This window comes from Nicotiana tabacum, chromosome 7 (genome assembly GCF_000715075.1).
Source record: "Nicotiana tabacum cultivar K326 chromosome 7, ASM71507v2, whole genome shotgun sequence".
Classification (NCBI taxonomy): domain Eukaryota; kingdom Viridiplantae; phylum Streptophyta; class Magnoliopsida; order Solanales; family Solanaceae; genus Nicotiana; species Nicotiana tabacum.
The window spans coordinates 31,067,179-31,092,967 of NC_134086.1; the positions used below are offsets into that span (position 1 = coordinate 31,067,179).

A 25,789-nucleotide genomic window follows, 5' to 3' on the forward strand; every position below is an offset into this window, starting at 1 on the left:
CGAGGATTATGAGGCGTTACTCTTGCGGGTCTGTCCCAAATTTTTTAGTCTATAAATTATATATGCACACTGCTAATGTACTCATCTCATTGATGTGACCATATTTTTTTAATTTGTTTTTAAAAGAATGATTTTTTATGAATAATTTAAATTGAACTTCTCATTTTATCTATAATGAAAAGTTTTATAGTTGCACAAAAGTTATGGCATTTTTTTTTTTAGCGGAAAAAAAAAATTATACGGATAAGGACCAAGCGGATGGTTAAAAGTGCTTTCCCCATTGAAAGAACATTAACGAGAAAGGAGATAAGTAACATGGTATGTAAAAATGACATGAATTATTTTTACACTGCAACATTGTTAGTAATATACATATATATTTCCAACACGTATTCGCTCCTATAGTTCTCGTCAGGGTACTCTGCATGTGAAAAGTTAGTACGTAGTTGTTATTCATGCGTGAATTATTTAATACAATCTCTCATCTTTAAAAATTGAAAACAATCATTCTCTGTATCAATTTTTAATATAAAATTATAAAGAGCCTCACCTCTCTCACATGATTTAGAGTGTGAAAGTCTCAACTCACCCCTCCCGGCCCGCTCCTGCTTCTAGAGAAGAAAAGGTTAGTATTTACTTTATGCTTTGACACTTCATTCACTAACAACATTCTTGAAATGCTGGCTATTGTCTGAAGTAAATGTTTCGTATAATCTAAGAATTCTCTTTTATACTTGTTCTTAAGTTGCTTTTTTCATTCCATATACACTGAGATTATCCCTATTTTAGCCGCCAATATATAGGCTTACTTATGGTTTAAACAAGCTTACAATAGTTTAACCATTACTTGCTTCTATTGGAAGAAGTGAAGGTGCATTTTGACTATACTGCAATTTTAAGCAATTCTATTATTGTCTTACTTAATGCTTACCCCAAAGCCGAAATAGTTATATACATGCTTTATTCTATATCTTTGGTGTGAAATCCAAAAGGCTAATTTTCTTGGTAGTTACTAGTTGGTAATCAGATAGAGAAAATTTAATGGTTTTACCTAGAAATTGTGTTTTTTATTTTTTGTGTGTGTGATTATTTATCATAAATTGGCTAGTTTTACGAAGACTGTCAGCCTGCCACAACCCTCCGGCTTGCTTTATCCGGGCTTGAGACCAGCAATGTAAGCAATTTGTGAGTGTTTGCCTATGATGTTGTTCTATGCTGTGCAAGCTATCCAATTTTTAGAAATACAATGTGATACTTTTGTGTAGTATAAGAAGTGCTTACTCAATGATTTTGGCTTTACCTCTAACAGGAATAGTGCCACTGAATTGAAGGTTGAGGCAAGATGTTAGAGGACAAAATAGATGGCAATGAGGTAGATCAATGGAGTGAAATTTCTGGGATATTACAACAGAAGAGTATGGAATGTTCTATTAAAAGCAAGAGTTCATTGCGAGCTCGTTATTCCTATGGAATTATATTCTTGATAACAAATCTTATAGCTTGGTTCGTACGTGATTATGGAGAAAGGGCTCTTCCTCTGCTTCAACGTAAGTCGAAATTCTTACTGTTCTACATTGTTGACATTGCAATCTTTCTGTCAAATATAGGATCAAGTGCATTAGCTAGCAATAGGGCAGCCTAGTGACTAGGCTTCCGCTTTGCGCGGGGTCCAGGGAAGGGCCGACCACAAGGGTCTACTGTACGCAGCCTTACCCTGCATTTCTGCAAGAGGCTATTTCTACGATTCAAACCCGTGACCTCCTGGTCACATGGCAGCAATTTTACCAGTTGATGCTCCCCTTCAAGTGCATTAGCTAGCAATGTTTGTGGCAAAACATTCTGCTTCCATAGCTACTACAGAATGTTGCATGCTACGAAAATGAAATAGCCTACTCGGTTAACAGCCGACCGCTCTACCACTGAGCTACATAAGGAACACTACGAGATTCGATTATATAGAGTTCTATTCTTGTCTCAAACCATGACCAAATGTTGCCTCTGGAGGACGATCGAGGCATGGCCATAAAAGGGTCTTTTATGACACAATCAATAACTCATTTCATTTTCAATTAGGCCTTATGCACATTTCCTTCTTGCATATGGCTTAAACTTTTGCTTTCTCTACAACTGTTTTCAATGCTTTCGCAATATATGCCACTTGAAACTATATGATATACTTCTCATACTCATCTTGTTAGCTAAATTACCATTTAACTTCTTCTGGTAACTCTAACATGGACTCTGATTCCTGTTTCCCCCTTTTTATACAGATTCAAAATCATGTGGAATTGGGGGAAGTGAATGTTCTCATACAATGGGGGTTCTTCGTGTGAGTTTAGGTTGCTTCGTATCCTTTTGCTTAAAAATGATAATGACTTCTCTCCTTTAATTAAAAACAAAATGCTATGCCTCTGTAGGCAGCATACGGTCTGATTGCTCGCATTGGTATATCTTCAATTTGATTTCAGAAAGTCTTTTAATACTTATATATGATTTAATAGTAAAGAAGTCCCGGAATGGAGCATGTTTTTCTGTATAGAAGGGGAGCCTTGGCATAATTGGTAAAGTTGCATGTGATCAGACAGGGGCGGAGGCACGTTGAGCCAAGTGGTGTCATCCGACACCGCTTGGCCGGAAATTTTTATTTATTAATATATATGTAAATAATCTGAAAAAGAAAATATAGTCTAAATAAATAAATGGCACAACTTGAGTTAACAACTATATTGGTCCGTTGGTGAAGTAATCCAGTTTCTGTTTGTGGTCAAGCGTTCGACTGCCCACAGTTTTAACAACTTTTTTCGTAATATTTTGGTATTCTTCTGAATTTTTTTTGAAAGAAGCAGCGTCCTACTGAGTAAATGTTTGCTGCCTTATATAGATATTTTTGGTTATATTTGTACTGAGTCTATTATGAGTACATTTTATAAAAATAAAAGTTCGTGGGGGAGAACTGTATTACTATATTTGAATTGTGTTTTTCTAAAGTATGATTTTATTAAAGTAATTTTTTCATTTGTACGCCTCTCTAAATTTTGACACCGCTTAAAAAGAATTCTGCATACGCCCCTGCATCTTAGTTTGACAGAATTCTTTTGTTCATGCATCCTTGACATACATTGTTAGATTTTCTTTTTAGTAATGTTTCTTACAACATGTTTCACAAGCAAATTGTGTGAAGTTCGCAACGGATGGCACTCTGGATTGTGGATTTTGAAGTTTGTTATGCTGATAACTGTTATGGTGATTCCATTTTTTATCCCCTCAGATTACATCCAGTTATATGGTGAGTCTCTTGAGGATAAATGCAATAAGAAAATCTCAAAGTGAATGCTTAAGCTTTCCGATCACAGCATTTCATTTAGCTTCATGCAAAATTTTCCATTATAAGATTCAACTTTCATCTTATTAATTTTTCTCTATAGAATGCCCGTTTATATTTATCCACTCATTAAATACAAAATGTAAACGGAAATTGCTCTCTTTCATGCAGGTGAATTCGCTCGAGTTGGTGCAGGGTAATATTCACATCTGTCGTTTTACTTCTCTTCTAACATAGATAGTCACATAACTAGTTGCAGTCCATGAAGCAAGTGTAGGACTGAAATTTTCTTAAGTTCATTTTCACACGTGGCATTTCGTATAAAGGAGCAACAAAAAAAACTTTCCTTCCTATAGAGTTTGAACTAGATAGTTGAAGGTGACAACCACTAGTAGGGTCAAAAATAGTGGCTCAAAGTTTTCAAATTTCCTTATATGTAAATAACATTGATAATAATCTTATATTCTGTTTATGGACCTGCAATGGCCATAGCAGTTTAAAGTTCAATACTGGTTTTTGTTATGTATTTGCAGGGTTTTTCTCGCCCTCCAGCTGATAAGCGTGATCGAGTTCATTACATGGTGGAATAACTATTGGATGCCTGACGAGAGAAAGAAACAAAGGTGTGGTTACACTTTAATACGAAAAAGGCATCTTTTGAAACTCCTGTTATACCATTGCTACAGTATGTTTCTAAGATTCTGGTTTCTAAGACCATTTGACTCATCTATGGTTGTTTCTATCAGTTTTCGCAAGTGGAACCATTAAATAGTATAAAAAGTACTATATGTCTCATCATCTCGAGGCCTTACTCTTTAATATGGTCTTCTTACATTATATCATTTTTGTCGTAGCAGCTGCTCTCTTGGCTTATTCATGTCGACAATATGTTACATCGCGTCCATTTGTGGAATTCTGGTGATGTATGTCCTTTATGCGTCCAAAACATCATGCAGTTTGAACATATTCTTCATCTCCTGGACTGCGATCTTGCTGGTAGTAATGATGGCTGTATCCTTACACTCTAAGGTACGCTTTTATAACAAACTAGTTTCCATTGAAAATCATGACTTCATGTGTTATTAATACCTGTTTTTCCTTCTTTTTTTACAGGTAAATAGAGGACTCTTATCTTCAGGGATTATGGCTTCTTATGTTGTCTTTCTCTGTTGGAGTGCTATTCGAAGGTCAGAAACATTGTGCTTAACTTGTTCACCTCTGATCTTAATGTAAAATCAATGAACAAAATATAATACTTTTGCCAGGGCCATTCGAGTTTCCCACTTCCTTATTCGTTTGAATAATATTTTTGAGATACGCTTTAGTGTTTGATGATTGATCATCATATTTGATAGTACGAGCGAGTGCATGTTTAAAACGATAACTTACAATTCTTGCCCCTTAATAGTGTAGCTTTTTGGTTGTCACTAATGTGATGAAGCCTAATTTGATTACACTTTGTTTACAGTGAGCCTGCCACTCTAAAATGCAGCCCTCAGCAACAAAACAGTGGGAATGGTGGTTGGACTACTGTAATTGTAAGCGTCTTTTCTTCTTTTACTTACTTCTAGTCATGCTTATCAAACTTCTTCATCTAAATTTATGCATGTTAATATCGTCAACATCAGTAGCTTTGCTAGTGATACTTAGCAGTGACAAGGCAATTTTAAGAGGATACCGAAGACGGGCATAGTTTTTGTTCTTCAAGTCTATCATAGTTTTGTTCATGAAATGCATCTTTAAATGTCGTCCATAGACCTTCGACATTCCTGCAGAATGCTATCACCGCCAATAGTCAATAGATAGAAAAAGGCTAGCATGAATGCTGAAATTTCTGAATGAGAACTGAAGCTAGATATATATAGTTGCCGACTAGAATGTAGAAAGGAATGGGCCTTATCCGCTGTAGTAAGTATAAGTGACACTATAAATGTTTGATTGCCATGAAACACTATATATAAACCTTTGAAAACCAAGAGAATATATAGTAAACATATTATAACAATTGCAGACATTCATAATCATATATTTTAGCTTCATGACGACATAATCTACCCAACGAATCAGTACTTATCGGCAAAGAAGAATCCACTACACTACATAATTGGTAGACCTCCTAGTCAAGATTAAGTCATGTATTTGAGGCTATTAATGTTTGCACAACCGCGCATCATTCCATTTCTCATTGAGGACAGAGATAATGTGTTTAATCGGCTCTATATCTCTTATTGCACATGTTTGACTAGTTCATCATTGTTCTTTTCCCTGTTAATTATAGGGTTTCTTGATTGGTATATGCGCCATCGTCATGGCAACATTCTCAACTGGCATTGATTCACAGACATTTCAGGTAACTTGTACCCCCTTCAGATGTCCTTTTATACCCAATGTGGAACTCTTATAACTCAAGACTAGGCTGCAAAAGCCAATGTAATATGATTGACTCAGATAGATAAAAAAACTGAAGCAGCTTCAAAAATTGAAAATAGAATCATTAGCCCCTAACAGATGGGCAGAACACGCAAAATCCCAAATTATCTGACTACATTTTTTTTGCTTGTGTTATAGTTTCGAAAGGATAAAGGTCAATCGGAAGATGACATTCCCTATAAGTATGGATTCTTCCATCTAGTGTTTTCCTTAGGAGCAATGTATTTTGCTATGCTATTCATCAGTTGGAATCTAGATGGCTTGCCAAGAAAGTAAGTACATTAATATTCTCCCACCAACACATATTATTGAATTTGTACTAGCAACATTACTTTGATTCATTTTCTTGTTTTAATAGATGGAGTATTGATGTTGGCTGGGCTAGTACATGGGTGAAAATAGTCAATGAGTGGTTTGCTGCTACAATCTATTGTAAGTTAATGTATCCTCTTCTCATTTTTAAAGGGTCCGGTGCATTAAACTTCCGCTATGCGTGGGGTCTGGGGAAGGACTGAACCACAAGGGTCTATTGACCGCAGCCACTTCTGCAAGAAGCTGTTTCCACGGCTCAAACCCGTGACCTCCAGGTCACATGATAATAACTTTATCGGTTACGCCAAAGCTCCCCTTCAATGATGCATATAGATTGCAGAAATTGAAAAATGCCAAATGCTAAGTCGGGTCCCAAAAACATAGGTAGGCTGTCACATGTATAAAATAATCAAATCAACAACTCACTTTACATAATATCCGCGTGGCACCAACTCCATATTATAAGGTGAGTGGTTGAAGTGGCAAGACACTGGTGTTTTCAGGACCGGATTTAGCGTACTCTTGTATTTTTTTTTTCAAATTTTATGAGATGATTTGTATGCATGATTGAGTTATTCTTTTCGTTACAAAAATTAGTTTTAAAACTTTGGTGCAAAAACGAAAGTTGGATTACCATCCGTGAAATTAATCCGAAAAAAGTATGTGCAATTCATGTATATCTCTAATATTCTTCACCTCTCTTGAATGTAGTGTGGAAATTGATATTGCCAGCAGTAAGACAGACCAAAGTGATGGATAATGAAGAGCCAGAACAGGAAATGGACAACTCAACTTCAGTGTGAATTTTGCTGATGGATAAGTGTGTTATAGCCAAAAGGTGGTAAAATGAGCAACCAATGAATGACAAAATTTACATGAATTCAATGGTTGATAAGTGGGTTATAAATGGCTATTTTGTGTTACAAATAAATTTACAGAACCAATTATCACCCTTCATTTACCCATTTTTCCACTTATTCTGTATCATGTGTCTGTCTTCTTTTAGATGTATTTTTATGTCTCTATTCTTTTCTTCATTGTTCTAAGGTGCTCATGTCTAAAATTTAAGCTAGCTGTGGCTTTTTAGGCCTTGTAGATTCTTATTACCATGGGGAAGTTGAAGAATAAAATCCCCCTATTCTTTTTTGTGGTTTCAATCTTGCTGCAAGTGGTTGGTTTAGAAAGCTTCAAGTTGGGTTGGGCCGGTCGGCTATATAAATTTTCATTGTTCATGTCGCTTCATTTAATCCTGTCTATATCCATTAGAATATAATTTTTAACAAAACTTCAAGATTCCTTACGATCGTTAGGTTTAAAATACACATACTAACATGACTAAAACTTAATCTCGACTAATTCACATTGCATGTCATTTCAAAGTTAGATCACCATATAGTTATTGTTGGTAGGACAATGGTCAAAGTGTTTTAGAGATAAATAGGAAGACAAGAACATGGAAAGCTCATGAGCTTAATTGAGAAATTTTACTCATTTCACCTGTACCCCTTATAGAATTTTATTTAGTTCAAATTAATCAAATATGGTTTAAGTTGGATCAATTTAAGTGCAATAATAGTTGGTGGAAAGAATTGTCAATTCACGTTTATTATATACTTATGATTAATTAAATCAAAAAATTATTTTAGAAAATTTCACAGTAAAAGAGAAAAAAAGGTTTGATTTCCCAAGTATATATATATATATAGTGACGTTCTTAGAAGGGAGTAATAATAGCATCCAATTAACTGATGATAATTTGGGAAACAGAAAGAAGAAATGAAAATTAAGAAATACCAAAGTGAGAAATAAGATGAGTAGGTTTACAAGTTGGCTACTATATATCATTGTATTGGACCCTTTACAATTAATTTCACTTTTCTATAGAGATATGTACATAATCAAATTAGAAACTATAGGGACTAATTAACATGTGTTATATAATGAAATATTGACGAATTTTAGGATAAAGAGAGATACGATAACTAAAATTTACAGTCTAGTGGTATCAGTGGAAGTCTCTCATACAATAGATGTGTGCGTGTCTAATTCTCGATCTTACTTTTCCTCCTCCTTACTTAATCTCTAATATAATAGAAAAAAATAAGATTGTTTTTTTTTTTTCAAAAGAAGAGATGTGACCACTTGTTAAATATTTTTATTATTGCAAATACTGTCCAAATAATCTTATTATTGGCTTGACTTTCCTGTCAAAATTTTGTAAGGTTCTGTTGTACTTGCCACACTAAGTAAACTCCAACAAATCCACCTATTTCCATACAATCACATCTCTATATAAACAACTAACCTTATGCTCATTTCAATATTATTCAATCAAAGAAAACATTTCAATCCAAAACCAACAAGAAAACAAAAATAGCAAGTTCTAAAAATGTTCAAGCAATCACCATCCTCCTTTTTTCTTACAATTCTATTTTTAGCCATCAAATTTGCAGCATTTGTAGTTGCAATTGATACTGCAACACCACAAGAACCAATCTTGGAATTATACATGCATGATATTCTAGGAGGAAATAATCCAACAGCTCGGCCAATAACTGGTTTATTAGGCAATATTTATAGTGGACAAGTTCCATTTGCTACACCACTTGGTTTTCAACCTCCAGAAGATGGCATAGCAATTCCTAATGCTAATGGTGCTATGCCAACATTCAATATCAATGGTGTTCCATTAGGGACAGGATTAGCAGGTACAATATTTGCTGGTGGAAATAACAACAATGCACAAACCGTGAATACTCAATTAGGCCCTGATGGCTTAGGACTTGGCTTCGGAACGATCACTGTTATCGATGACTTCTTGACTACATCCCCTGAATTAGGTACTATTGACACATAATTTTTTACCTTTCCTTTATACTTTCAGCGTTTAAACATTAATTCCTTTTATGTGTCACTTTATTTGCACTGCATGGCCTTGTTTGAGGGCACTATTTAAATTTTGTCCTTGTTAGCCCAATGGACTATATTTCGCCTTTAAAACTAGTTGGATGAATTTTTCGTTCTTATAGACAAATTTAGCCCACTGAGCTAACCGAGCACATCTTAAATAGTGGCGTCAAGAAAGGTCATTTGTGCAAATGCTCCTTTAGGGCAGGACAAGCCGGTGTGCGAAGCATCTCGCATTTACGCACGGCCCGAGAAAGGGCAGCATCCAAGGGGTGTGATGTAGGCAGCCTCGTGACCTATAGGTCACACGAAGACAACTTTACCGTTGCTCTAAGGCTCCCCTTCTAAATGCTCCTTTATGAGATAATATTGAGTGATTTTAACATTTTTATAGGTACCCAAAATCTTGGAAAAGCACAAGGAGTATATGTAGCAAGTTCAGCAGATGGAAGTGCTCAAATGATGGCATTTACAGCTATGTTTGAAGGAGGGGAATATGGTGATAGTCTTAACTTTTTTGGAGTATTTAGAATTGGAAGTACAATGTCAAGGCTTTCAGTTACAGGAGGAACTGGTAAATTCAAGAATGCATGTGGATTTGCTGAAGTTCGTTCACTTATACCTGCTGGTCAACATGTTACTGATGGTGCTGAGACATTGTTGAGGATCATTGTTCATCTTACTTATTGAAAGTTTAATTCTGTGTGTATTACTTAGAAGGGAAAAGGCAAGAATTTGTTTTAATTTGGTTTGTGTTTCATATCTGCTTTATTGTGACAGTTAATATGAACTGATATCTTTTGGTGTTCATTAATATCCTCTCTGAATGGTATTGTACGCTTCTACCTTTGAAGTATATTACTATGGACAGCCCGGTGCATTATGCTCCCACTATTCGTGGGGTTCGGGGAAGGGTCAGACCACAAGGGTCTACTGTACGCATACTTGCTGTAAGCACGTGATTTTTGCCCTATATGAGAAATACTCCCAAAAACTGCAAAATAAAATGATTTTCCTTGGTGTGCAATTTTATGAGATTTTGTGATATTTTTGGATAATTATTTGTATTTGTATGTGCTTGCTTATTTGTTAAATTAATAAAAAATATAAAAATATGTCGCATTTTGCATGTAGGATTTCATTCTACAAGTGTTAGTAACTAAATTAGTTTTACAAAAAATTAAAAAATTACAAAAAATAGGTATCTTTTGCATTTTTAACATTTAATGTCCAAATGAACAATTTTATGCTTAATTACTACTTAATTGTGCGTTAATTGTTATTGGGAGTTAATTCGCGCTTTTATAACTTAATTTAGTTCTTAATAATAATTTAAGTACTTTTATAATTTAGTTTTAGAAAATAAAAGAAGAAAAGAGAACAAAAATACAAAAGAAAATCAGATTGGGTCACTTCTTCAATTGTAAGCCAAAGGCCCAAAATATTGTCCAATCTTCTCCATGACCCAGTTCACTTCAGACCGGGTCGACCCGGTCCGCCCCATTAACCCAATAACCAACCCCTTTCTTCATTTTTTGGTCTAAACACAAAAACAAAACAAAAATAACAAAACAAAAAAAACCCTAACACTAACATCCGCCTCCCCCCCTCCATCTCCTTCTTCTCCAAAACCTTCAACCCAAGATAACCATGGCTGCCTCCCATGGCGTCGTCCAGTCCTTCGACCAAACAGTCCCCTCCCTCGTCGTCGTTGTCCGTCGTCAACACCACCCTAAACAAACGACCATGGACGCCTGAACCGCCGGACCCCCCGTCACTGCCCTCGTCGTCCAGCCCATTCCGCCATGGATGAGCGTCGACCAGCTGCTTCTGTTCTTCTTCGTCTTCTTCAGCTTGAGCCTCAGCTGCTGTTGTTCTTCTTCGTCTTCTTCAGCTTGAGCGTCGCCATGGAAGCTGTCTCCGAGCTGCTGCTTCTGCTTCACGTCCATGGCGTCCAAACGTGCTGCTGCTGCTTCCCGTTCCACCTTCTTCTTCACTTCCGGCTGCTGCTACTTCTGTTTCAACCTCGCCGTCCAGCTGCTGCCTCATCGAACAACCATGGCCAGTCTCCATCGTTGCTTCTTCTGCCTTCATTTTCTTCGCAAACGAACCAGCTGCTTCCGTTCATCACTTCTCTTTCGTTCCAGCTGCTTCCGTTCATCACCTCTCCTTTGTTCCAGCTGCTGTATCTTCAGACAAGCTGCTCGCTTGAGTTTTAGTCGAGGTCGTCGAGCGTCGTTTTGAGTTCGTCAAAGTTTACAAGGATGAGTTCGTCGTTGAGTTTGTCGTCGAATCCGGACAGATTCATTCCCATTCGAGGTTCGTCAAAACAGTCCGTACATATTTCATTTCGATCCGGTTAGTAGTTTTTGAGTTTTATTTTGTCCGTATTTTGCTTTGATATTTTCGAATCTAAAATCGGCAAATGTTTGTTTTGTTTATCGTTTGAATTAATTTTTAGTTCATGTTCATGTGTTGTTTGTTAAATTAATTTTTCAGATTTCAAATGAAAGATTAATTAGTTATTTTTCATGTTTATTTCATGTTTGTATTGTTGTTTAAGTGAATATTTGTTAGTTTAATGTTTGTTAGATTCAAATTGAAATTTAATTGGTTAGTTCTTCAATTTGTTTCATGTTGTTATGTATTTTCCAGAAATTATTAATGTTGTTTGAGTCATGTGAGTCCGTCATGTTTGTTGTTAAAAATAGATTTAGTTCATGTTCATCTTTGTTTGAAGTTCATGTTTAAATCCAGTGATTTAATGTGAGTTTATGTTTGTCTTTGATTTGTTAATTTAGTTTGAATCATGTGTTTTGTTGTTCGTATTGTTGTGTTCTTGCTCATACATTCATGGTCTAAATTAACCAGGATTGGTTCCCGATATGGTTAATTCATTCCATTAATTTTGAGTTGTGTTGTTCATCGCGTTCATATAATTGTTGTTGAAAATTGTTGAGAAGTTGGTCATCTTGATCATATTTTGGTCAAGTTATGATTAATTGAGTGTTTAGAGCTGATGGGGGTAATTTGGTAAATGGCATTGCATTCGGGGGTAGATTTGTAATTGTAATAAGGTCGGAGGGGTAGTTTGGTAATTGAACATTATTTTGATTCTTTATGTTAAGCATGGGGGACAAATATAATGGGATAGGGTTTTTGATGTACTTGTTTAATATAATGGGGGACAAGACAAAACATAATGGAGAGGAATCTTGTATTTATTTAATGTAGGCATGAGAGACAAGGTTTAAAATAAAGAAGACATTTAATAGTGGGGACAAAGCATGCCATTGGGGGAATAATTTGGGGTTGGGAATTCAAGACAAGGTCTTGCTATATATATATGGTCATTTGACACATTTTGGAGGACTTGAACATTGAGAGGAAAAGGGTGGAGATTATTGAGAGATTTTTACACTTGAGAGCGGACACACTTGAACATTATTGAGAGGATTTAGAGATTATTATTGGGAGAATATTTTTGAGAGTAATACATTCTGGAAAATTTCAAGAGTGTTAGAGAGTAAAAGAAAAACACAACTTGAACTTCACTCGAATAATTTCCGTTTGCTTTTCTCGAGTGTTATTCAAAAATCAGAAACTACTGCATCTTGTATCTTTTCTCTTTTCTGCTTTGACTACGATTGTACTTTGGCATTGCTGGGTTTTCAATCTGTTACTGGGTTATTCTACTGGTTGTTGCTGGTTTTGCGGTGTTGCTGAATCTGCTGTTGCTGTGGTATTATTGTTGCTGACTCCTACTTCATTTCTTCTTGTATTGCCATTTCCAGGTACACATTTGTACAATCTCGGCTTGAAGCAAAAAATGAAATATTAATCAGGCTTTGTTCCTGTTGAATTCCTCCTGTTTAGATTTGTGGTTGAATATAATTTTCTTTCTTTGTATAAAGATGTAGTTGAATGATTAATGAGTAATGAGGTTGCATATGTATAATTTCTTCATCTAATAATGTTAGTTTAAATTAATCAGAGAATAAGTAATCTGTTTTGATATTATTGTGTATCTATCTCATGTTCTAGCATTAGTAAATAATAGAATGTAGAATGAAAGCAGTTTTTCCTTGTACAAATGCGATCGCAATTTTCCGTTCACATTAGTCGTAACTTAATAACTGATAAGTTACGTTTTCAGCATGTAATTAATTAAGAAATTTTCTTTTATTTTTAGAGACAAACTTAGTAGAAGAAATGTAGTCACTTTAGGTTTATCCTTTTAAATAAAATGAGACGAGCCTCGCCAAATAAAATGCACAGATTGGCGGGCCCTCACAAAAATGTATGCTTTAATTACTTAGAACTCGGGATCGGCAGTTTAGCAAAGTTCCACGGCCTTACCCAGAAATAATAATACGCTAATCGCTTTAGGCGCGTATTTTAATAATCTTACCTTCTCAAACTTGGGTGTGCATTTCATGCGACCCAAATCCAAATCCTAAAACATTGAATAAAAATATGTTCTGGATCGCGGGTGCATTTCATGTGACGCAATCCAAAGACATGTTTTAAACGATGTTCACATTCCTTTAAAAAATATAATAAAAGCGGTAAAAAGTTAAAATTTGCACATAAGTTCATATTTGTATAAAATCAGATAATCAAGCCGAATATAACAGTTGAGCGACCGTGCTAGAACCACGGAACTCGGATGCCTAACACCTTCTCCCGGGTTAACAGAATTCCTTATCCGGATTTCTGGTACGCAGACTGTAATATGGAGTCATTCTTTTCCTCGATTCGGGGTTAAAATTGGTGACTTGGGACACCCTAAATATCCCAAGTGGCGATTCTGAAATAAATAAACCAATCCCGTTTCGATTGTCCTTTAATTGGAAAAAACTCCCTTGTACCCTCACGGGTACGGAAAAAGGAGGTGTGACAGCTCTGGCGACTCTGCTGGGGAAGATAACCCAGAACCACTGGTTCAGGGTTAGAAATTCGAGCTTAGATAAATTGTTATATTTGGCTTTATCTGATTTTTACATGTTTTGAGCCTAATGTGCTAAATGTTGCTTTTACCGCTTTGATATTATGTGAACTGTATATAAACTGTGTCGAAACCCATTTTCTCTCTGAGTCTTCTGAATCATGAAGAAGGGTGTACTTCGTACGACTTCTTTTCTGTATAGTGTCAAGTCCCAATTTAGAACGAGGTTTGGATAAGTCGCAAAGCCGGTGAAGCTTCTGTATTCCCGGACTGCCGCCTCCTCCTCGGCTCGAGCTGTCCGCTCGGGTAAGCCAGGTCTAGAACAAACATTTAGGTTTTTAAACTTAGTATAACAAAGCCTCATGCCGGATCCCTAGTAGGAACGTTTGTTTGCATCACGTGCATTTGACTTTGGAGGCTCAACACAGGGGTTGGGTCTGTCTAGGACAGGTGTACCGAAAAATGAAAATGACCATCCTGATGCATCTTACTTGTTACTACTTGCGCATTAATTTGATTCGGACTTGTGTGTTGACTGACTTGTGAATATCAGGAATAATATTTTGAAACTGAAAAAAAGAAATAGCGGTTAGGGAATTGATTGTTTATTTTTGAAAAAAAAAACAAATGCCCAAATACTGTCAAAACTCCGCCGAAATTTTAAGAAAATGAAAAAATGTCTTATTAGTTTGTTTTATTAAAAGTGAAAAAAAAAGTCGTTGTTCTGTTTTGTTTTTCAAAAAAAAAAAATAGAAAAAATATATAGTTTGTCTTGCCATAAAAATGAAAATGAAAAAGAGTCTTATTTTTTTAAAAAATATTTCTTTTGTTATTTATTTGTTTATGAAAATGCAAAAAAATAAAAAAAAATATAAAAAGAGTCATTCATTATTTGTAACAAATATATATATATAAGTCCAAAATTTTTTCTTTATTTCAAAAATATATATCTATATCTTTATTAGTTGCAAAAAATATTTGTCTTGCCAAAAGGCTAGAAAAGTTTCTTTATGCCCCCAATTTTCAAAAAAAAAATCCAAAAATATTTTCCATTGTTGACTTCTTTAGAAAGTTTTTTTTTAATTATAAAAAAAAACAATAAAAAGTATATATAATAAAAAATCCGAAAATATTTTCCTTTTTCTTTTCTATTGAAAAGAAAATTCAAAATTCAAAAAATATTTTCGTAAGCATATCTTTCATTAAAAGTAAAATTCCAAAAATATTTTCTTTCTTCTTTATAAGTCTTTCCTTCAAAAATAAAATTAAAAAAGGGGTTAGTTTATTTACTTTATTCGGGATTGCCCGAACTACGCGGGTTTGATTCTCACCGGATGTGAGATACGTAGGCAACCCTCATCGGGTCTAACCCCACCTTTTGCTAAAAAGCCAAAAACAAATAAATAATAAAAAAAATAAAAAATGTCAAAATTTTAATTCTGTCATAAAGAAGTAGGGCGACGCTGTTTTATCAAGACATAGCCGAATGTTCCCGAAAGGGACGCCGGAAGGCTGACTTTGCATAAACAGCCGCCTTTGGGTCATTTTTAAGATTTGGTCCAGTTGACCCACACAGCCTTAAAAATCTTCGTCCCCGACACGTTGAAAGGCCGTGTTTGCAATATTGACTTTTCTAATTTGAAAAACGATAAAAAGAGTCATAAATAGGTCGGGTGATGCTGTTGTGTCATAAATAGCCGAATGTTCCCAAAAGGGACGCCGGAAGGCTGACTTTGCATAAACAGCCACCTTCGGGTCATCTTTTAAGATTTGGTCCAGTTGACTCACACAGCCTTAAAAATCTTCGTCCCCGAGACGCTGAAGGGCCGTGTTTGCAACACTAGTTTTTTTTATAATTTTGAAGGAAAAAAAACAAAGAGTCAGCGGTCAGGTGAATACCGTTTGGGTTTTCAATCAAAATAAGCCGAACCAGCTTCGGCAGGGTCTTAAACCGTTTTTGCCAAAATAGCCTTAGAGTATCTTTTAGTTGTCGAAAGGCTATTTTCGTAAAAGAATGGACAAGTTTGTAAGGTGTCATAAAATAATCCTCCCGTCCTCAAACTCATGTGAAATTTGGAAGGGGCCACATTGGCAAAAAATAACCATTTGGTTACATTTGTCAAACGGGAAAATGAACTGGCCGTTTGTTTTTGAGTTTGTAGATATTTTGACTAGAATATATGGGTTGTTTGATTTTTAAGTTTGTTGGTCATCTTTCAAACCCTTAAAACCCAATTTGTTTTATTATGAAAACTGATAAAGAAAATGTTCCATTGCTTTTACCTTTCATTTGGTCCGAACTACGCAAGGTCTGATTCACGCGGGGACGTGATACGTAGGCAATCCACATAAGATTCGACCGCCATTAATAAAGAAAAAGAAAATACAAAATAGGATAAAATACAGGGGTTCCCAAAGTACTTTGAAGGGGCAAATAAGCAAGTCGGGATGTCGCATGTTGTTCGAAGCAAAGCATGTTAGAAATGGTTAACTGCCTAGGAGCATTGCATCCTCAATGTGTTGTTATCAAATCTGTTAAACTCTAACGCTAACAAGTTTGTTGTTTTCCGACATCCAGATAGTTAGTTGTTAAAGAATTATGGCAACACACCCTTACCAAACTAGATCCAAAGGACCGATAGCAACAAGCATGACTACTTCAGAGAATAGTACCGAGGAAGAAAGGCCGATGAGCCAGTTGTTAAAAGAAGCGATGGAAAAAATAGAAAGGATGGGATTAGAGATGAATGCAATGCAGCTAGCTCTAGCCAAAGCACAAAAGACCCCTGAGCCACTAGGGCATATGCCGGAATACCCTCACTCTGGCCCCTCAACTAGCCTCCCGAATCACTGTTGTCTTCAGGAGAGAAGCCCCCATGATTCCCAAGCTCCACCACCCCATCAACCTCTCCCAATACCAAATGTTCCCACTTTTATGGGACCCACATCAGCCACCCTGCAAAGATCAAACAGCGAGCCATTGCTTCAGGCTCCCAATACGCAATACTATCCCCCTGAGCCTACATTCCATGCCCCCGAACCACATGCCTACAATCCACATTTGGAGGCACCGTCAGAAATTGAAAAGCCGGTTAAAGCCCCAGAACAAGATGAGGTATTGAGGAAATTCAAAAGCCTGGAGCAGTCCTTCAGGAACCTGCACGGATTGGGCAACCAGGTCAGCATGGCCTACAAAGATCTATGCCCTTTCCCCGATGTCCAACTCCCGGCTGGGTTCAAGATGCCTAAGTTTGATCTATATGAAGGGCACGGTGATCCCATGGCGCATTTGCGGGGATTCTGTAGCAAAATGAGAGGGGCAGGCTGCAAGGATGAGCTGCTGATAGCTTATTTCGGCCAAAGTCTGAGCGGATCGGCATTAGAATGGTATACCAGGCAGGATTCCAGCAGATGGTACACTTGGGATGATCTGGCGCAGGCTTTCGCAGGTCATTTCCAATACAATCTCGAGATAGTCCCTGACCGTCTCACGTTGTTGAGGACCGGGAAGAAGCCCGGGGAAAGTTTTCGCGAGTTCGGGTTCCGCTGGAGAGAGCAAGCAGCCAGAGTCGATCCTCCTATGAGAGAGGGAGAGATGGTGGACTACTTCTTACAAACCTTGGAGCCAACTTACTTTGGTCATCTAGTGACGACAGTTGGTAAATCTTTCAATGAAGTAGTAAAAATGGGCGGTATGATCAAAGAGGGACTCAGGTCCAACAAAATCCTGAGCTATTCGGCAATTAAAGCAACCACTCAGGCCATCCAGAGCGGCACTGAGGGTGTACTGGGGAAGGAGAAGAAAGAAGATGTCATGACTGTTGAGTCTGGAGCCTGGTTCGGATCTAGAAGCCCGTCACCCTACTATAGCCAACCACGACCCTACCACCAAAATTACCCCCGCACTCCATATAGCCCTCCACGACATTATTACTCACTGCCAGATCCCCATTTTTCCGTTCATCATGCACAAACCTATACCCACTCTCCAGCACACGCACAATGGCGTGCGCCGGCTCCCCAAAATACATACCCACCTCCACCAAACATATATCCACTTCCGAGGGCCTATAGAAATCCTCCAGGGTCAGGTTTCCGGGGGAATCAAGCTTTTAAGAATGAGAGGAAGCAGAAATATACTCCGCTAGGAGAATCCTATACTACCGTGTTCCACAAATTGAGGCAGTTAGGCCTATTGAATCCTATTGAGCCCAAATTACCAAATCCTTTTCCTGAAAATCTTGACCCTTCAGCAAGTTTTGAATATTGTTCGGGGGCTCCCGGACACGATACTGAGAGATGTTGGAAGTTGAAGAATGTCGTGCAAGAGCTTATTGACACAAATAGGATCGAGGTTCAGGTCCTAGAGCCGCCAAACATTAATTAGAGTCCACTACTAGTGCACCATGAGATCCACATGATCGAACTAGGGCACAAGGAGTTTAAGCATCCCTCGCAAACGGTAATGATGATCCCGGCCGATGCTTCTGACCCAAAAGCATGCTCGACCATTGGATGGCTACTCCTCTTCCTATCCGAAGGGAGTCTTGGTAGTGGGCTCTGATTTTTCTTTCTTGTTTTGGATTATTGCAGAGTTGTAATCCAGTTTTGTTTTAGTGTGAAACTCTGTTATCCTTTACTTTTATAAAGCGAAAGCTTTTCTCTTCTTATTTTGTTTTTAAGTTTGTTTTCTTCCTTTTCTCTTTCTAAACAATGCTCTTTATACTGATTCCAATGACGTGGCATGCATAACGGATCTTCAACTTAGTCTAAAAATCAATCTGATTCCGAACTGATTATACAAAAGGTCAATCACGATGACGAATCGGGATACGATGATAATAAAGCCTTCAAAGAGACAAACAGAGAGTTAAGCTAGTTGGAAGAGAAATCCAAGCCCAACTTAAATGACGCATAAGACGTCAATTTAGGGGATGCAGACGATATCAGGAAATTTGAAGAGGGACAACAAGTGTTGAAACGGATCCTCCCACATCAGGCCAAAGCAAAATGGCAAATTTGTCCCGAATTGGCAGTGGCCGTCTATTGTGACCAAGATGTTATCCAGTTGTGCTTTATGTCAGACAGATGTCGAGGGAAGATGCATCGACATGGCTATTAATTGTTGTTTGTTTGTTTATACTTGGCATTTATCGGAGAATGAAATGACGGAGGCAATTTTTTCTTCTATCCAAACATTTTAACCTTTGCTTCCCCTTTTGAGCCTTATTTATTCTTTCATACCCCTCTTTTGGAATCAGTAATGAAAATAAGAAAAAAGAGAAGAAAAATATAATGATAATAAAAACAAAAGAAAAGTCACAAAAAAGAGAAAAAAAAGAAAAAAAAAGAGTTGTGAACTACGTTTGACCTGATTCCTCAAAGAAGGATACGTAGGCGCCTCACGGCTCGGTCATAGTGTAACCAAAAAATAAGAATCCCCAAGCGAGAAACTGGGGCAGAAGTTATGTTTGTAATGTTGGGAAAGAAGTTCGATTCCAAGAGTTGTAATGGTTTTTACCCATCAGAATTATTTTGAACCCTTTTTGATGCCCTCTTTTTCTTTTATCCATAAACAAAAAACCCATGTTGATGTCCAAAAAAGACCTCCCGATCAGAATCCGAGGAAAGCCAAGTCAGGCAAATAAAAGCAGAGAAAGTCGGCAACGAATTGATAACCTAAAGAATCCCCAGCAAAGAGTCACATCGGCACCAGAAGGCGACGAGAATTGAGAGAAATGAGAGAGTCTCATCAGTGACAACCCCTCGAAGGGCACTATGAGGCGACAAGGATATAAAGGGGGCTAGCAAGACAAGATTGGCAAAAATGATCCACATCCAGCGAAAGTTAGGCTTCTGCGCATCCCCCGCAAAGTAAGGCCGTCAGAAAAATTGATTGATATAAATAGGCTGAGTTGGTTAATCCGGAAATGCATGACATGATCATTGGGATTGATTGTACCATTCAGATAAGTTCTTTTCTTTTTCTTTCCCCAACATTTATTCAGAAAGACTTTTTCTTTTATCCTTTCAAAGTCATCACTTTTCATTTTTTGGGATTAAAGTGTTTTTCTCCAGTAGTTTGTTTTTAGAAGGATTTTGTTTTTCAGAGCTTACTACTAATTGCCAAAATGCTGCGAAGCAAAAGACGAACAGGACATGCCAAAGATAAGGCAATGAAACGGAAAAGACATTTGTTGCAAGACCGAATGATGAGTTGGTCTAAATGTCAAGGGGGTATAATGAAAAAGGGGTCGAGATGCAAGAGCATCCTTGGCCGATCATCGACCAAATTCCAAAAAGGTCGGACAATGCGGAGCAAGGAAAGAAGAGGGGGAAAACCACCCCCAACGGGAATGTGATCACCAGCAGGGACGTGATCCCCAGCAGTAATATCATCCCCCAATAAATAGTACCATCCCCAGCAAGTTCTGATAGTATACTGGAACACCGAGCAAAAAAAAAAAAAAAAAACCGAACAAACAAACATCCCCAGCAGGAGTGGCACGACCACCCACCATGTTTTTTAACTAACAAAATCTTTCTTTGATTTGAAGCAGGGAAAAGAAATGTTACAGATGGCGGAAGGACATGCCATAAAGAAGATCATCAAACCGGGGCAGAAAATTTTCTTATCGCGAAAATTTTCTCAAAATCAAGTACCCACTTGGGGAAGGATGGAACGCAACGCAGGTCTGGATAAAGTGATATCCCGAGCAATTTTCGGAGGAATGAAACACTAATTTTGAGGAAAGAAGTCTGAAGGGAGATGATTCAAGTAAGAGGAAAAAGGACTGAGGAGGCAGGAAAGAATAATGCCAACAGAATGTTATACTTTAAGGAATGTTGAAGTTGGGAGCCCGCCCATATAACAGAGGAATACATTTTAGTACTACTTTCAAGTGTTAAAGTTGGGAGCCCGCCCATAATAACAGAGGCATACATTCAGTTTTTTTTTCATTTCAAGTTCTGGGTCACCCACCAGTATAATGCGGGAATACATTTCTGTCTTTTCATTTCTGTTCGAGGTCACCCACCAGTATAATACGGGCATATCATTTTTCATATCTTTACAACCAGGCGCCCACCTGTATAACGAGTGGAATACTTTTCAGTCTTTAAATTTCAAACCAGGCGCCCACCTGAATAACGAGAGGAATGCATTCAGTCTTTATTTTCAAGAGTTGAAGTTGGGAGCCCGCCCATAATAACAGAGGAATACATTCAGTCTTTATATTTCCAGAGTTGAAGTTGGGAGCCCGCCCATAATAACAGAGGAATACATTCAGTCTTTATATTTCCAGAGTTGAAGTTGGGAGCCCGCCCATAATAACAGAGGAATACATTCAGTCTTTACTTTCAAGTGTTGAAGTTGGGAGCCCGCCCAGATAACAGAGGCATACATTCAGTCTTTACATTTCAAGCGTTGAAGTTGGGAGCCCGCCCAGATAACAGAGGAATACATTCAGCGTTAATTTTCAAGTATTAAAGTTGGGTGCCCGCCTATAAAACAGAGGCATACGTTTCAAGATCAAGTCAGAAGACAATTGGGAGCCCGCCCAGATAACAGAGGCATACATTCAGTCTTTTCATTTCAAGTGTTGAAATCGGGAGCCCGCCCATAATAACAGAGGCATACATTCAGTCTTTTCATTTCAAGTATTGAAATTGGGAGCCCGCCCAGATAACAGAGGCATACATTTCAGTCTTTATATTTCAAGCATTGAAGTTGGGAGCCCGCCCAGATAACAGAGGCATACATTTCAGTCTTTATATTTCGAGTATTGAAGTTGGGAGCCCGCCCAGATAACAGAGGAATACATTCAGCATTAATTTTCAAGTATTGAAGTTGGGAGCCCGCCCATACAACAGAGGCATACGTTTCAAGATCAAGTCAGAGGACAATAAAACAGAGGGTTACAGCAGGAATCCCCAACAGGAAACAGTAAAAATCCCCAGCACCGGGAAGCAAAAGGTTGCAACAAGAGGTCCCAGCACAAACTCAAGTGCATGGGTCAAAAGGAAGAAAAGCATCGGAAGAAAAGCACCGGAGGAAACACAAGCCGACAAGAAAGCAAGGCAACAAGAACAAATTTTAGTCTAGCCTAGCTTCTTGTTTTCTTTTTAAGCACGGTGTAACAATGAGATCGGTAAGCAGTAATAACAGTATGCAACAACAGTAACATTGCAGTCCCATGGTAGTCCCAGCTACCAAAATTTCCCGAACTACATTAACCTGATTCCCCTTTAGCCAGGGATATGTAGGAAACCTTTGAAGCAAAGGTTCGATTAAATCTTTTTCAAAAAATGCTTCACACGGAGTACTCGGATGAGCAAAAATCGCTCGCTTTATCTTTGCGCGAAAACCCTTCGTGTCTTCGGGCAAAGAGGGGCAGCTGTAAGCACGTGATTTTTGCCCTATATGAGAAATACTCCCAAAAACTGCAAAATAAAATGATTTTCCTTGGTGTGCAATTTTGTGAGATTTTGTGATATTTTTGGATAATTATTTGTATTTGTATGTGCTTGCTTATTTGTTAAATTAATAAAAAATATAAAAATATGTCGCATTTTGCATGTAGGATTTCATTCTACAAGTGTTAGTAACTAAATTAGTTTTACAAAAAATTAAAAAATTACAAAAAATAGCATCTTTTGCATTTTTAGCATTTAATGTCCAAATGAACAATTTTATGCTTAATTACTACTTAATTGTGCGTTAATTGTTATTGGGAGTTAATTCGCGCTTTTATAACTTAATTTAGTTCTTAATAATAATTTAAGTACTTTTATAATTTAGTTTTAGAAAATAAAAGAAGAAAAGAGAACAAAAATACAAAAGAAAATCGGATTGGGTCACTACTTCAATTGTAAGCCAAAGGCCCAAAAAATTGCCCAATCTTCTCCATGACCCAGTCCACTTCAGACCGGGTCGACCCGGTCCGCCCCATTAACCCAATACCCAACCCCTTTCTTCATTTTTTGGTCTAAACACAAAAACAAAACAAAAATAACAAAACAAAAAAACCCTAACACTAACATCCGCCTCCCCCCTCCATCTCCTTCTTCTCCAAAACCTTCAACCCAAGATAACCATGGCTGCCTCCCATGGCGTCGTCCAGTCCTTCGACCAAACAGTCCCCTCCCTCGTCGTCGTTGTCCGTCGTCAACACCACCCTAAACAAACGACCATGGACGCCTGAACCGCCGGACCCCCCGTCACTGCCCTCGTCGTCTAGCCCATTCCGCCATGGATGAGCGTCGACCAGCTGCTTCTGTTCTTCTTCGTCTTCTTCAGCTTGAGCCTCAGCTGCTGCTGTTCTTCTTCGTCTTCTTCAGCTTGAGCGTCGCTATGGAAGCTTTCTCCGAGCTGCTGCTTCTGCTTCACGTCCATGGCGTCCAAACGTGCTGCTGCTGCTTCCCGTTCCACCTTCTTCTTCACTTCCGGCTGCTGCTACTTCTGTTTCAACCTCGCCGTCCAGCTGCTGCCTCATCGAACAACCATGGCCAGTCTCCATCGTTGCTTCTTCTGCCTTCATTTTCTTCGCAAACGAACCAGCTGCTTCCGTTCATCACTTCTCTTTCGTTCCAGCTGCTTCCGTTCATCACATCTCCTTCGTTCCAGCTGCTGTATCTTCAGACGAGCTGCTCGTTTGAGTTTTAGTTGAGGTCGTCGAGCGTCGTTTTGAGTTCGTCAAAGTTTACAAGGAAGGTGAGTTCGTCGTTGAGTTCGTCGTCGAATCCGGACAGATTCATTCCCATTCGAGGTTCGTCAAAACAGTCCGTACATATTTCATTTCGATCCGGTTAGTAGTTTTTGAGTTTTATTTTGTCCGTATTTTGCTTTGATATTTTCGAATCTAAAATCGGCAAATGTTTGTTTTGTTTATCGTTTGAATTAATTTTTAGTTCATGTTCATGTGTTGTTTGTTAAATTAATTTTTCAGATTTCAAATGAAAGATTAATTAGTTATTTTTCATGTTTATTTCATGTTTGTATTGTTGTTTAAGTGAATATTTGTTAGTTTAATGTTTGTTAGATTCAAATTGAAATTTAATTGGTTAGTTCTTCAATTTGTTTCATGTTGTTATGTATTTTCCAGAAATTATTAATGTTGTTTGAGTCATGTGAGTCCGTCATGTTTGTTGTTAAAAATAGATTTAGTTCATGTTCATCTTTGTTTGAAGTTCATGTTTAAATCCAGTGATTTAATGTGAGTTTATGTTTGTCTTTGATTTGTTAATTTAGTTTGAATCATGTGTTTTGTTGTTCGTATTGTTGTGTTCTTGCTCATACATTCATGGCCTAAATTAACCAGGATTGGTTCCCGATATGGTTAATTTATTCCATTAATTTTGAGTTGTGTTGTTCATCGCGTTCATATAATTGTTGTTGAAGATTGTTGAGAAGTTGGTCATCTTGATCATATTTTGGTCAAGTTATGATTAATTGAGTGTTTAGAGCTGATGGGGGTAATTTGGTAAATGGCATTGCATTCGGGGGTAGATTTGTAATTGCAATAAGGTCGGAGGGGTAGTTTGGTAATTGAACATTATTTTGATTCTTTATGTTAAGCATGGGGGACAAATATAATGGGGTGGGATTTTTGATGTACTTGTTTAATATAATGGGGGACAAGACAAAACATAATGGGGAGGAATCTTGTATTTATTTAATGTAGGCATGGGGGACAAGGTTTAAAATAAAGAAGACATTTAATAGTGGGGACAAAGCATGCCATTAGGGGAATAATTTGGGGTTGGGAATTCAAGACAAGGTCTTGCTATATATATATGGTCATTTGACACATTTTGGAGGACTTGAACATTGAGAGGAAAAAGGGTGGAGATTATTGAGAGATTTTTACACTTGAGAGCGAACACACTTGAACATTATTGAGAGGATTTAGAGATTATTATTGGGAGAATATTTTTGAGAGTAATACATTCTGGAAAATTTCAAGAGTGTTAGAGAGTAAAAGAAAAAGACAACTTGAACTTCACTCGAATAATTTCTGTTTGCTTTTCTCGAATGTTATTCAAAAATCAGAAACTACTGCATCTTGTATCTTTTCTCTTTTCTGCTTTGACTGCGATTGTACTTTGGCATTGCTGGGTTTTCAATCTGTTACTGGGTTATTCTACTGGTTGTTGCTGGTTTTGCGGTGTTGCTGAATCTGCTGTTGCTGTGGTATTATTGCTACTGACTCCTACTTCATTTCTTCTTATATTGCCATTTCCAGGTACACATTTGTACAATCTCGGCTTGAAGCAAAAAATGAAATATTAATCAGGCTTTGTTCCTGTTGAATTCCTCCTGTTTAGATTTGTGGTTGAATATAATTTTCTTTCTTTGTATAAAGATGTAGTTGAATGATTAATGAGTAATGAGGTTGCATATGTATAATTTCTTCATCTAATAATGTTAGTTTAAATTAATCAGAGAATAAGTAATCTGTTTTGATATTATTGTGTATCTATCTCATGTTCTAGCATTAGTAAATAATAGAATGTAGAATGAAAGCAGTTTTTCCTTGTACAAATGCGATCGCAATTTTCCGTTCACATTAGTCGTAACTTAATAACTGATAAGTTACGTTTTCAGCATGTAATTAATTAAGAAATTTTCTTTTATTTTTAGAGACAAACTTAGTAGAAGAAATGTAGTCACTTTAGGTTTATCCTTTTAAATAAAATGAGACGAGCCTCGCCAAATAAAATGCACAGATTGGCGGGCCCTCACAAAAATGTATGCTTTAATTACTTAGAACTCGGGATCGACAGTTTAGCAAAGTTCCACGACCTTACCCAGAAATAATAATACGCTAATCGCTTTAGGCGCGTATTTTAATAATCTTACCTTCTCAAAC

The 25,789-nt window shown here is 37.3% G+C and overlaps 2 protein-coding genes across 4 annotated transcripts; both read left to right on the plus strand.

Moving 5' to 3' along the window:
* Positions 1-500: 500 nt before the first annotated feature.
* Positions 501-7,217, plus strand: LOC107824941 (uncharacterized). 3 transcript variants are annotated; one of them, XM_016651763.2, is made up of 13 exons: positions 501-625; positions 1,310-1,547; positions 2,271-2,347; positions 3,127-3,286; positions 3,494-3,518; positions 3,856-3,945; positions 4,180-4,351; positions 4,436-4,509; positions 4,791-4,860; positions 5,601-5,672; positions 5,891-6,024; positions 6,111-6,184; positions 6,776-7,217. In XM_016651763.2, the coding sequence occupies exons 2-13, from the start codon at positions 1,343-1,345 to the stop codon at positions 6,865-6,867; spliced, it is 1,245 nt and encodes a 414-aa protein (XP_016507249.1). In that variant the 5' UTR covers positions 501-625; positions 1,310-1,342; the 3' UTR covers positions 6,868-7,217. The 3 variants fall into 3 exon arrangements, with proteins under 3 accessions (XP_016507249.1, XP_075113136.1, XP_016507244.1); XM_075257035.1 differs by lacking the exon at positions 501-625 and adding an exon at positions 696-1,185; XM_016651758.2 differs by lacking the exon at positions 501-625 and adding an exon at positions 697-1,174.
* Positions 7,218-8,402: 1,185 nt separating this feature from the next.
* Positions 8,403-9,781, plus strand: LOC107824943 (dirigent protein 16-like). The gene is made up of 2 exons (XM_016651764.2): positions 8,403-8,904; positions 9,366-9,781. The coding sequence occupies exons 1-2, from the start codon at positions 8,454-8,456 to the stop codon at positions 9,659-9,661; spliced, it is 747 nt and encodes a 248-aa protein (XP_016507250.1). The 5' UTR covers positions 8,403-8,453; the 3' UTR covers positions 9,662-9,781.
* Positions 9,782-25,789: the final 16,008 nt, after the last annotated feature.